General features: G+C 35.8%; 1 protein-coding gene across 1 annotated transcript in view; it reads right to left on the bottom strand.

Annotated features, from left to right (window-relative positions):
• Positions 1-12157, bottom strand: part of THSD7A (thrombospondin, type I, domain containing 7A) — a 306380-nt gene extending 294223 nt beyond the window's left edge. The window contains exons 1-3 of the mRNA XM_006834388.1: positions 12100-12157; positions 11354-11491; positions 7028-7859 (exon numbers count right to left, since the gene is read on the bottom strand). Of these exons, the coding sequence (XP_006834451.1) occupies positions 7028-7859; positions 11354-11491; positions 12100-12157 (1028 nt within the window). The remainder of the gene's footprint in view (positions 1-7027; positions 7860-11353; positions 11492-12099) is intronic.
• Positions 12158-13875: the final 1718 nt, after the last annotated feature.

Genomic DNA, 13875 nt, shown 5'->3' with positions numbered 1-13875 from the left:
GAAATGCAGACCGGTCTCTTGTGATACAATAGTGAATAATTGTTATCAGGACTGATTGTGAGGGTTGGAAATGTAAAGGTAGACGTTTTATAGCAAGTAGGGGAGTGATTAACTTTTCAGTCTAGGAGCGGAGGTCCCTAGGACCATCAACGGAGAAGAGCAGGGAGTGGGACCCTACCCAGAGAAGCAATGATGCCTGAGATGAAGTCAGAGATGATGATGTGGAGAAATGGAACAGCTGGGGACTTGAGATCCAGAGAGGGAGAGGGGCTGTGTGTTTATGACCGGGGGCTGGTGGGGGCGGGGGGTGGGCAGGCTTGCAGGGTGTACCTTTTGGTTTGTTGATGATGCATGGAGGGGATTGTAATGGTGGCAATGAAAAAATGATATACGATAGAATGAATGTAAAACTAATGTTGTCCCATGTAAACTATCACATAATTCACAATAAAACATTTATTTTTTTAAAAAAAGAATGCTTGAAAATAAACAAAGATTAAACTAAATGAAAGGAGCCCTGGTATCATAGTGGTTGGGAATTGGGTTGTGAACCACAAGGTCAGCAGTTTGAAACTACCAGCTGCTCCCGTAAAGATTTACAGCCTCAGAAACCCTGTACAGGGTCGCTATGGGTCGGAACCTACTGCGACGGCACTTAACAACAACAACAAACTAAATGAACTAATGCTCAGAAATTATTGGAACACATTTAATGTACATTTCTAATTTCTACAGAAAAATATTTTAAATTATCTATGCATCAGCAATAATATTGAAGTAGATCTGAAATAATGTCTCCTGTATGAAATAAATTTAAATCTATATTCTTTTAATTGAAAATAACCTTTCTTTTGGGGACACATTATTTTCTTTATAACCTGTAGATGCTTCCATTCCCATTGGTCTCAAATGAGTCCCTATCATTTTCCCAAAATGCTCAATTCTAAAACAGAAAGACTCCCTTAAATGTTATTACTTTCACCAAGCATTTTTTGAGAGATGATACATTCTGGCATTGCCCTAGATCAAGAATACGCTAAAAGTTAATAGTTTGTGATCTTGATTCCATGAGGTAGTTTATGGTCTAGCTATTCACCTATTTTTTAAAAAATCATGTTTTTGGTGCAAGTTTGCAAAGGAAGTTGTTTTCCTCTTTGACAATGTCTATATAAATTGTTCAGTGACATTAGTTACATATATCAGAACGTGTCCATATTCTCTTTAATTATGGTATGTGTGTTCACTTTCCAATACACTAATATGACTGCCCTCAATCGTCTTATTATAGTTTTACTATTGAGAAATTGTTGACCTACTGGACTGCAAGGTTGGTTTGAACCACCAGCCTTGTGGTTGCTGGAGTCTGAAATCCTATAAAGGATTGCTGTGAGTCAGAAGTGACTCGACAGCACTTAATAACAATATTCCAGCAGCCAGAATGTCTTGATAGCTTACACTTGGCTGACTGAGTTAAAAATAAATAAATAAATAAAATAACTTTTAAAAACACAGTAAATTAATTAATTGGTAATTAATTAGTGGACTAGCAATGACATAGACATTGTTCTCTAACTCTGATATTTTACTGAAGTGGAGATGTTATAATATTTAGGGTCAACAGAAAACAGTTTGTCAATACATAATGTGTCAACTTGGGAGAGTATAATTAAAGGAATATTAACAAACATATAAGCAATGCTGACAGAAATTGCCAAGGGTTGGTGTAATACCCTGGGTGATAGAGTTATCAAGGGAGAAAATTTTACCAGAACCTGAAATAGATTAAGCTATAAAAGAGGGCTTTTAGATAGGGACTGTGTCTTTTGTTGGAGGGACTAAGCCACTGTAGACCCACAGACAGGAATGAATAAATACACTGTATCCCCTCTTCTTCTGGAGTCTTTGTGTGGTGCTGTGGGCACTGGACAGCAAGGTCAGTGGTTCAGGCTCACCAGCCACTCCTCAGAAACCCTATACAGGATCTTTATGGGTGGGAACCGCCTCGATGACACTTAACACAAACAACAACAAAAACCAAAACGATCCTCTCTTTTCACATGTTCATGTACTGCTACTGACTCCCATTGGTTGAATCCAGTCAAAAAGAAGATGATTATCAGGAACCCTGAGTTTTGATCAAGAGAAATCAGAGTACTCTACATTTTGAATCCATATTGTTTTTCTTTAGCCCCCTTCTATCTACCAAAGGATTTGGGGATTTTGACTTTCTTCCTTTAGTCAACTGTGCCCAAAAGGCAGATAAGACAAGCTCATAAGAAATGATGAATATCTGGCTGGGAAATCATCACTTTGGATATTGTAGGAATGTTTTTTAAACTAAAAGCCTGCTATTGATGCATGGAAAATAGTAATTTTACAAATGGATTCTGAACAACCTAAAAGGGGTTAGCATTACTTTAAATATGTGGGCAATTTACTCCCATCTTTTTGGTGGGGTTAGGATTACATTTGCGATTTTACTAACTTACAAAGTCCTAGTGTGGAAATGGGCCCTTGGGAGCCATGCAGCCCATCAACTGAGTAAAAATGATGCAGTTATTTTCAAGAATAAAAATAAGTTGGAAGCTGGCTTATTTAATATGTATGAATAAAAATGCCCTCCTGCTTCTTTAGCATGAACTAAGTTGTGGGACATGTTGAAAATTAACTTTTCATCAAGAAAGATACATAGGTTTTTTGGTTTTTTTTAGGTCTACCATTTTAAGTATGACTGTGTTGTTGTTATGTGTCTAGTTGGTTCTGACTCAGCAACCCTGTAATAGGGTTTCTGAGGTGGTAAATCTTTACAGGAGAAGAAAGTCTTATCATTCTCCCACAAAGCAACTTGTAGATTCAAATTGCTGACCTCGTGGTTAGCAGCCCAACATGGCTCCTAGGTATTAATCAAAACTAATTAGAATCACAAAATTTGGAAATTTCTTTTAAAACATTTTTCAGCTCCCTCTTCTCCCCTATCACTCCCATCGCATTCCATAAATATGTTTCATAGACTTGCTATGAATTATGTCCCCCAAAATATGTGTTAACTTGACTGGGCCACTGCAACATTGTGGATTGCTTCATATAGCTCTTCTACTCATATCCTTGTTAATGTCCACCAAACAACTTTTTCCTGATGGGTTTGGGCAAGAAAATGTAGAAGATGCTTATAGGATGATATGATTCAGTTGTAATTATTCAGAATTTATGGTGATTATAAAAACTTGGCACTCTGTCGGAAGAACATACTTGGTGTTTCTCAAAGTGAAAGAATTTACGAAAAGTTTTAAGCCTCAAGTTGCAATATAGAGTGATTCTATGGACAAATTATTGAATAAAACAGGAAGTAGCAAAGAAGATGGAAGGAATGTATAGAGTCAATGTACCACAATGAATTGGTTGTTGTTGAAACATTTCAAAGGATAGTATATTATCAAGAACCAAAGTTATTGAAGAAGTCCAAGTTGCACTGAAGGTGTTGGAGACAAATGTGTCCCCAAGAATTGATGGAATACTCACTTAAACGCTTCAATAAATGGATACAGTGATGGAGGAGCTCACTCCTCCATACCAAGAAATTTGGAGGATAGCTACCTGGTCAACTGACTGGAAGAGATTCATATTTGTGTGCTTTTCAAAGAAAAAATACCCAACAAAATTTAGACACTATAAAAATATAAGTATCATACTCAATTAAAATTTTGCTGAATATATTGTAAAATCAGTTGCAACAGTACATTGATAAAGAATTGCCAAAAATGCAAGGTGAATTTAGAAAAGTGCATGAAACAAGACACATTATTGCTAATATCAGATGGATATTGGACTAAAACAGAGAGCACTGTCAAGTCAATCATTATGAGTCAGAATTGACACCAGGGCACCTAGAAACAGAATTATTTCCTTGTGCAGTCATGTCTATTTTGTCATTTGCTGTTCAACCAGAAACTCGGCGTACATCAGAAGCCATTTGATAACAAGACCATGAAGTTCAGGCTCCTAGAGGTTTTGTGTTACTGAGAAAATTCACTGATTCCTAATTTCATCACACTAGTCAACTCTTCCTCATTAACTGTGTTTATTTAATATCTTTAAATAAACTGCAGTTTATTTAATATAGTTGCTTAATTTAAACAAGTGGATGGAAATATTAAACTTTATGTAGTGGTAGCTACTATCCTAATTACACTTTTAATTGAGTAGTCAACATTAAATTAAATGTCTGCAGCATGTTAACCAAATGACAGCAGGAGACAATTCAAGTTTCCTTGGAGGCTCATTCAGTTACTTGGTGGGATCCAAGTAAATAAAGTCAGTGTAAGACTTCAGGAAAAGAGATCAGAAAATCACCAGAACAAGGGTAGTCAGAAAAGAACAAAACATGATTGAGTTAAAAAGCACACATGACCCCAAACCAGAAGTTAAACCCATACACAGGAGCATACGAGTTGTAAGGAACTAGGAGGAGGGAAAAGGAAAGGAAGCCATTAGCAATGCCAGAACAAGAGTTGATGTTGTTTTTAAGTGACTTTGCGTCAGTTCTGGCTGATTTTGATCCTGTATAGGGTATCCAAGGCTTTAAAATCTTTGTGAGAGCAGAAAACCTCAACTTTCACCCGCAGAGTGTCTGGAGGGTTGGAACCACAAACTGTGTTGATCACAGTGCATTGCTTATTATATGGAGCCCCTCACCTTCCAAGACAGGACTTGTTGTTGTAATGTGCCGTGGAGTCAGGTCCGACTCATAGCGACCCTGTACAGGGTTTCTGAGGCTGGAAATCTTTACGGGAGCAGAAAGCCTCATCTTTCCCCCCGCGGAACAGCTGGTAGTTTTGAACTGCTGACCCTGCGTTTTGCAGCCTGATTCATAACCAGTACGCTGCCAGAGCTCCTTAAAACAGGACTTAGAGGTAGCAAATATGCTAAAAGTAAAAATAGTGAACAGAACAATACAATGTTATTGCATTAACAATAACAAAGTTGTTTTAAATAATATTTGTTATCTGTTTGCTTGTTTGCAATTATATATATATATATATATAAGCAAAAAAAATATTTATGTATTTGCTTGTTTGCTTATATATCTAATTTTTATCTAGATAACATTACTAGACAAGATGGGTGAAGAAAAAATAATGAGGATGAAAGAAGAAATGAAGTCAAAAGGGCTATGTTAATAAGCAAAATGATTGCCACATGGTTTTCTTTAGTATCCTAACAGCCAAACAGGACAATGTGATCTCTTACAAGATATCCAGGGTTATTAGAAAAGCAATGCAACTGCTCAGCAAAACCACAAGTTGCAACCTCAGTAAAATTTGTCTTACATGTTTTCAGTCAAAAGGATAGACTTTACAGCATAGTAGAAGATATTCTCAATGTCATTTCTTCAACAAACAGAATATCAAATTCAAAATGTTTCCATAATTTCTCTCAGTTCAGCACAAATCATAACTGCATAAGTAGTTCAGAAAAGGCAATTATGCAAATGATCCCAATAAGCCAGTCCCAGATGATTTGACTTATCCAAGAGCAAAACTGAGACTATTCAGAGGACATCATATCCTTTAGCTAATCCTCAATGAATGTTATTTTCACAACAAACAAGTTATGCATGAGAAAGTCATTCATATTTCATAATACAGTCATTATTTACCCAAAGATAATTTGCCAAGTAATTTTTGTCTAGAATATACAGCAAATTAATTACATATTATCCAAGCTAGGCTGTTCATGATTAATATTTTCTACTTATACAGCAGGTTTCTCTTTTTTCACTAGGGAGAGTTATTCCTTTTTATAAAATGTGAACTAATATTATTCTTAGCTATGGCTCCCTAGATTGTTGTTTAGAGTAGATTTTGTTCATAGGGTTATTCTTAAAATGCTATAAACTTGGAGCGATTAGAAGTACGCTTTGCTCTAGTTTACTAAAAATGCCTATCTGGATTTAAAATACTAACAATCCAGCCACTAAGTAATTTTTCTCCCTAATAAAAATGAAACAACACTATTAACCTAAAGAAGCAGTATCTTCTCATGGAAAATTGTGGAAACTCTAGATTAGAAATGAAATTTCAAATTAATTCAAGAAGTATAGTACCAAAGGAGCTTTGGTAACATAGTGGTTACTAGTTGGGCTGCTAACCACAAGGTCAGCAGTTAGAAACTACCAGCTGTTCCACGGAAGACAGATGAGGTTTTCTGCTCCCCTAAAGATTTAGGAGTCCTGGTATGGCACTGTGCATTAATGTGCCAGACTGCAAAGCCATTTGAACCGCAAGGTCAGCGGTTCAAGCTCACCAGCTGCTCCTTGGAAACTCTATACAGGGTTGCTATGGGTTGAAATCAACTTGACGGCATTTAACAACAACAACAACAACAAAGATTTACAGTCTTGGAAACCCTATGAGGGTCGTTAGGAATTGGAACCAACTCCACTACATACCACCACCACCACCACCGCCAGTATAGTGCCAGGAGTCCCTGGGTGGTACAGTTAACACATTTGGCTGTTAATCTGTTGAATGGAAGTGTTGTGGTTTAAACCCACCCACACTGTGCTTGGACGAAAGGCTTCCTGATCTACTCCCCCCAAAATAACTCACTTAAAATCTTATGGAGCACAGTTCTACTCTGACACACATGGAATCACCATGAGTTTAAATCAACATAAATGTAACTGGTATGGTGATGGTAGTATTGTTGTCGTTAGGTGCCATCAAGTCAGTACTGACTCAGAGCAAACCTATGCACAACAGAACAAAACAATGCCCAGTCCTGGGCCAACCTCATAATTGATAGTAGTATAGTGAATGCTTACATAAGAACAAAATAAAAATAACCCCAGAATAGCCACAGAAACTTTAAAGGTTTGAATTATCAAAAATTATACATGTGGGTAATTCATACGAAATTGTGCATTAGTATTCCAGGTCTTAATACGATACATATTCAGCATTATCCCAATCCATGGCCTTGTCAGACTGACACATGTAGTAAGTAGTTAATGGTAATAAAACATTACCTCATATCAGCCGCTTTTCCAGTCTTGTTAGTACACATAACCTCCCTGGTCTGATATCCAATCTGGATGTCCCAGTATTTGTTCTCTTGTCTGTTCTGCCTATTTCGATTTCTCTTTTTCTTAATAAGTTCACGGGCCTCTGGATCCTTTACTCCTTTCCCTCGGTCCTTTTCCCGTTCTTTATTCTTCCCACGTCTCCTTGTTTGTCTTACTTGTCTCAAGTGGGGCATTGAACACATGCTCCAAGGACCAACATGCAAGCTGTACATGCTCTCCTCAGCTTCACATGGACTTGATTGGCACACCTGGAACTCGGTCAAGTTTGGACAACCAGAGCCTCCAAATTGAGGGGGTGTGACCACATGACGTGTCCGGTGCTGAAGTCCATTGCCACATGTCTTGGAGCACTCTGACCAAGCAGAAAACTCAGACACAATGCAATCTTTCTGGCATGGGATAAGGCAAGCCTGTTCTAGAAGAGGCTTGGGCTCAAAGTACTCACAAATGATATCTTCTGCAGGAATGTTTTTACCTTTCTGGATGCATGTTATCTCTCTCACCTGAATGCCTTCTTCCCCCTTAATGCATTCGAGGGGTTTTTCCAGACTCTTTGAAATCACAGGCTGACATTGATTCCAGGGGCCTAGTCTCCAATCGTACAACTCTTTGTGCCAGTCACAAATTCTGAAGCAATTCTGCTGGTTATTTGGTCTCTCTGCCTGCTTACAGTTTGTATGTAATGTTGTCCATCCTTCCACATGGGCACACCACACAGCCCTGGTCTGAATGCCTCCTGGACCACATTCATCTCCCATGCATCGGCCCCAGGGACCTGCAAAACAATGCAAGAATTAAAAGTGCTATTAATAGAAAACTGCAAGTCACATCACGTTCCAGAAAGACTTTTCAAGATCTGGTACATTAACTTCCCTAAAGTGTTATAAAGTAGGTCTCTGTACCTTACTGTGGAAAAGGAATGTGCGGACTAAACAGTGTTGCAAAAAGGGAACAGTGTCACAGTCTATATAAGGTGACTACTGGAATAATTTCACTTTGGGTCCTTTTGGGATTACTAAAAGTTTGCTTTTATTCACTTCCTTTATTGTAGGCAGTTGCAGGATCCTTGCTCATAAAACACATCAGGTATTAGTCACAATGAAGACCCATTACTTATGTCTGGAATGCACCTAATTCATTTCAGTAATTTCCAAAGAAAAGGACTCCATTCTAACAGTTTATCTCTGGAAGACTTTTCCTTTCCTGGACAATTAGCTATTTTGTGTAATGTGCTCCTTTACCACCTCATTTTTAGTGCTACGTATTTATGACTACAAGGGTATGAAAGTTGCACACTGCATGTGCTGACTTTCTGGTAGCAGAAGCTAGAAAATGTCATTTAAGTGCTTTCTGCCTTTAAACTTTCCAAACATTTTTTTTAATTAGAACTCAAGTAAAGTATAGAGGTAGATAAGGAAATTTAGATTGAATTAAAAGACTTTTGAAATTTTCTGAATATTCAAAGAATATTTGGAATGTTACCAATTTATTCATTTCTTCAATATGCAGTATTTGGTCTTATAGAGAGCTGTTAGGTTTTCAGTCAGTGCCTCTATTATGGAATGTGGGCTTTCTAACTTTAGAATCCTCCTTAGCACAGACTGAAACCTTCTTACAGTTGCATGTGTTATTTCATTTTACAAGGTAGAGTTTATAATTTTCACTGCTTTAACAGACAAAAGCTAATTTATGAAGTTGAGAAATACTTTAAAATTTTAGAGAAACTTAAAGATCATGTAATTTAAAAATGTGTGTCATGAAACTTGAGGAATTACCTAGAGCCGTCCAGCTTCTCCTCAGAAACCCTATGCTTGGTTGCTATGAGTTGGAAATGACTCAAAGGCACTTAACAACAAGAAGAGCCATCTTCAATGGGTATGTCGGGAGGGAGGGGAGAGCCAGCATGCAGGGTTGGGCTCAACCTCTTTTGTTTCAATATGTTGTTATTGTTAAGTGTCATTTAGTTGGTTCCGACCCACAGCAACCCTATATAGGGTTTCTGAGGAGTGACTGGTGAGCTTGAACTGCTGACCTTGTGATTCAAACCTACTTTGCAGTCCAGCACATTAATCCACAGTGCTATGCTAGGACTCCACTATACCTCTCCCCTACTGCTGTTTCAATAAGAAAAGCTCCAGTTTATCATTTAATTTGACACACATTGACATTGTGCATGATATTTTGCCTGATAAGAGGTTTCTGCTGCTGAAATGTGAAACCCACTAATCCAGGTCAATGGATTCATTCTATAGATGAGAAAAACAGGAGACAAGAAGATGAAGGGATTTTCATTTTCACATCTTGATGAATAGTAAACTCATCCTAAGGTTATTCCCACTTTTTTTGACTTTTAATGTAAGGATTTAAATTAGATTTCAGATTTTAAAGCATAGTTACTTTCTTTGAGACAACATAATAGTCAATATACAAAGATTAAAATGTAAAGAACATATTTATCCATATTTACAATTTGTTTTCATTTGATTGTTACCTTCATTACAAATCATATAATGGAGTTGCAAATGGAAAAGAAACTAACTAAAAACATTGTGCTAACTAATCATTATCATATGGAAATAAGGATATGAAGAAAGTCACATGTGTGAGTACATCCTTTTACCTGCTAAAAGTATAGATAATTAATCATATTCATTACAGCTCACACTCCCATTAATTTAACAGAATGATTAATTACTTTCCATTATTTTATCATATTTTATTTAAATTTTCATATCATTCTTTTGAATGAACCTCAATTCTTTTATTCAGAAAGAGGATTAGTTTGTAGATCTTAATATTAAAGGCATTACATTCTTGGTGGCAATGCTAGATGGAAGACTGAGTTCAAGAAGAGTTGTACACTATTTTATATGCATTGATAATGAATTAGAATTTCTAAAGTTTACTTAGATAACTTGAAAAAGTATACATTTTAATTCCCATTCCAATAAGAGTCTTATTGCTAGTTACTTGCAGATATCCCTGCTGAGTTTATTTTATTCCATGTATGTTTACATTGAACACCATTCAATATCATATCCCCAGAAAACTCCATGGAGATCTATAAAAAAAATTTTTTTTAAATCATCGAGGCTATAGAAAAGGAATAAAATGCATGAAGTTACCAGTTAAAGCAGGATGGTGATATAATCATGATTGAACCTAAAGAAAACTCGTTCACCTTGCAGGCTTTAACTGCTGTCTTATCTTTTTATTGCACCTTGGGTATTACATCTGTGTCTAATTAACAGACCTCTTGAAAGATCTGATCTAAACCACTGTACACCCAATGAGGGGCTGTCTCTTTCTACTCCCCAGCTGTCTTGAAATAACCATCCATTGAACAGAAAAGAGACCACATCTAAAATTGCTCTTGACAGTTGAGAATTGTTAGTTCAATTAACTTCCATGTTTCAACGAATGAAAATATTTTAAAATTCAATTTGAAAGCACAATATGCAAACTCTATCAAGAAAAATATGAAGTACTCTTACAAGGACTGCATAAGAGGTTATATTTAACATCAAAAGTCTCTGCATCAATACTACAACTCAGCCCACCACCTCATATTACTGAGATAGAGTGGGAGGTGGTGGTAGTAGGAAGGTAAGGGGGTAGGGGTATTTGCTTTTCAAAAGAACATAAAGAATTTCCATTGGCTTGAAACTTGTTTCAATTATTGTTTTTGTGTATGCTCATTTCACTGGAACTTGGAATCTAATTGAAGAACAGCAAAATGAAGCATAGGCAGCTATCTACTTAAGATCTTGGATAATGCCCTCTGATGCAAAGAAATGTATTCCCATGTACAGATTCATAATATTGTGTTTATTCAGCATCTCTTCTAGGATATGGGTCAATAAAAACGTATAAAATGCTTTGCTTTACAGATTTTATGTAAATTGAGAAAGAAATACTAGATACATTATACTACAAAAAGAAGTTAAAATAGCTATTTATATACACAATATTTATGTAATTGATAGGCTCACTATATATATATATATATTTCACTTGAAACCAATATAAAATTATGTAAAATCGTGGCAACACCTTAACTACATGCTACTTGCTTAGCTTTCCACAGACCAATGCTTTAAATACAATTCTTAACTAACGTTCCAAAATTATTGATATAATAATGAATTTATTTTTATTCCTACCATAGAAGATTTTGTAATGTTCCTATTTTTTTCATATCACTGAAAACTCTATTTATATCAGTCAAGAAAAGATATATTTTTTAACCTAAAATTAGTATTTTCCCACCACAGTCAATGCTGGCTTCTCTGACTGTTATTTTGTAAGTCAAGGGCATGGGAACAATAAAAGAGTGAGGTGTATAAAAGGCCACATTATTGACAGGTGGCCAGCGAGTGCTCAAAAGAGTCTTATGAAAGATAAGCACTATAAAAAGAGCATGAGAAAATTATGCAAACTACTTTCTGTCCTTGTTTGCTTTAAAACTCTCAAATGAGCCAGTTTCTTGTTTGACTAAATATGTTTGTATCCTTCAAATGAGGTAGTATGTGTTCCACTCCTGGATTTGTTTATGGAACAGTATGCCCTACTTTACCAAGATCAAGGACTGTGCAAACAGCTTAGTAATATACTAATTCTGTCTCTTGAATGTTAGATAGTAACCTGTTTTAAAATTCACAATTCACATCACAACATTTAAAAAAATTCTACCTTTTTACTCAAGCACATCAGTGTTTCAAAAATTAGAAATCATTGCTAAATAAAAGGAATGGAAATTCTCCATAAACCCCATCAATTAAAAGTAACTAGTCTATATATCTTTCTGCAATCCTAAGTAATTAAAACTACATTTATATAAATCTGGGATTGTACTAAAAGTTGTTTGTTTGTTTGTTATTTTAGACTGTGCTATATTTTCTATTTTGATAGATGCAGGAGGCTTAGATGGTTTCATATATTTATTTTTACATCTGCAGATTGAACCTCCTAGTTCTTTTGGTTCTTCTTATCTACACAATTCGATAGACACATACTATGAATCTTGCTGGGTTTGATTCCCAGCCAAAGTACTTCAAGTGCAGCATCACTCATCTGTCAGTGTTGCTGTGATGCTGAACAAGTTGTACTAGAGTATCCAGACTAAAACGGATTAGGAAGAAGGGTCTGGGGACCCACTTCAGAAAAGGATCCATTAAATTATACTCTGGATTACAACAGTCCAATCTTTTCGTGCATAAGGTCACCATAAGTCAGTGTCTAACTTGTTAGCAGCTCACAACATCACACGATGGTTACAACCTACCACCTGTCTGTCAGTTTGTCATACAGTGATGGCTTCCATGATGCTGGGAAGTTATACCACCCATATTTCAAATACAAGCAGGGTCATCCATGGTGGGCAGATTTCAGAAGAATTTCTAGAGAAAGATAGGCTAGGAAAAACACACAAACACCAAAAACCTGGCAATTTATTTCTGAAAATTAGTCAATAAAAACCTTGTGTATCACAATAGAATTGTGTTTGGTATAATGCTGGAAGATCAGACTTGTAGTTAGAAGACACTACATAATAGCTACAACCATGGTGCAAGCCAACTGACAATCACGAAAATGGCACAGGACTGGACGCCATTTTGTTCTGTTATAAATATGGTGGCCATGAGTCAAACTGATTCGATGATAACAATATTGCATTGTAACAATTTATCAAGCTCTAACTAATTCATTTTGTATTTGTGGGCAATTGTGGTTGTGGACATCTCAGTCCTTTCTAGTTGTTTTCACTATTATGAAGAATGCTACAATGAATATCAATTGTTACAAATTGTTCAGATCACTTGGCCAAAGGTTCTGCAAGGTTTTGAAAAATCTGCTATTGTGAAACTGACCACCAAAGTGTACCATTTTTTTCTTGCAAGTAATTTATGAGCATATTTTTTTGTTGCTACCAGCAAACTGGAACTTCTACATATTTGGGGCATCATGGGGGGTATCCTATGGGCTTATTTTCTCACCGGGTCTATCCTTTGACTATTTTGACTAAAAAGATCATTTTTCTTTCTTTAAGTTGAATCCTTCTTGTATTGTGTACTCTAGAAAGACAGCTTCTAAATAATTATTATGCCCTTTCCTATTTTTCAGCACCAAAACATAATTTTACTTGTTTTGTACTTATTTTGTTATTTTATAGACCTAAATGTCTGTCATGTGATAGTCCTATTGAGAGGTAATCTGAATACCTGGCACACTGTGTCACTCAATAGAATGTCAGCTGATTTAATTTGAAACTCGTGATCTGCCCAGATCTCTTTCTACAGATTTGTGAACATAAGAACAATTAAATTTTGAATACTTTAATGACCCAAAATAAATTGAGATATATTTTTAAACAAAAAAGAGACTTGATAGCTTCTTTGAGTTTTAATTTAATTTAAATTAATTTTCATTTAAAACACAATTCTCTAATGACAAATCAATTTGGTGAATAAGGAGAGATCACAGTGTAAGTCAAGCTGTGTGATCATCTTCAGCAAGTAATTAAATTCTAGTAAGAACTTATATAAGAATATCAAATTAAATATACACCATTAGAGCAAACACTTTAAATTTGATGAAACAATTAATGAGAAGACAGTGACTAGGATGGTGACTTTTACCATTGCTAAATGTAAGAATCTGTTTGCAGGCATATTGTGCTCAATCTTCATTCAGAAAATTAGTTAACCTTTTTAGGCCCTGTTTTCCTCATTTAAAAAGTATAATATAAATCATGTCATTGACTTTCTTTTTCTCATAATACTATCTGAACC

The sequence above is a fragment of the Chrysochloris asiatica genome, unplaced genomic scaffold (assembly GCF_000296735.1).
Source record: "Chrysochloris asiatica unplaced genomic scaffold, ChrAsi1.0 scaffold00010, whole genome shotgun sequence".
NCBI classification, from domain to species: domain Eukaryota; kingdom Metazoa; phylum Chordata; class Mammalia; order Afrosoricida; family Chrysochloridae; genus Chrysochloris; species Chrysochloris asiatica.
Note: the sequence above shows the minus strand (reverse complement) of the source record. Positions and strands in the feature narration are given on the sequence as shown.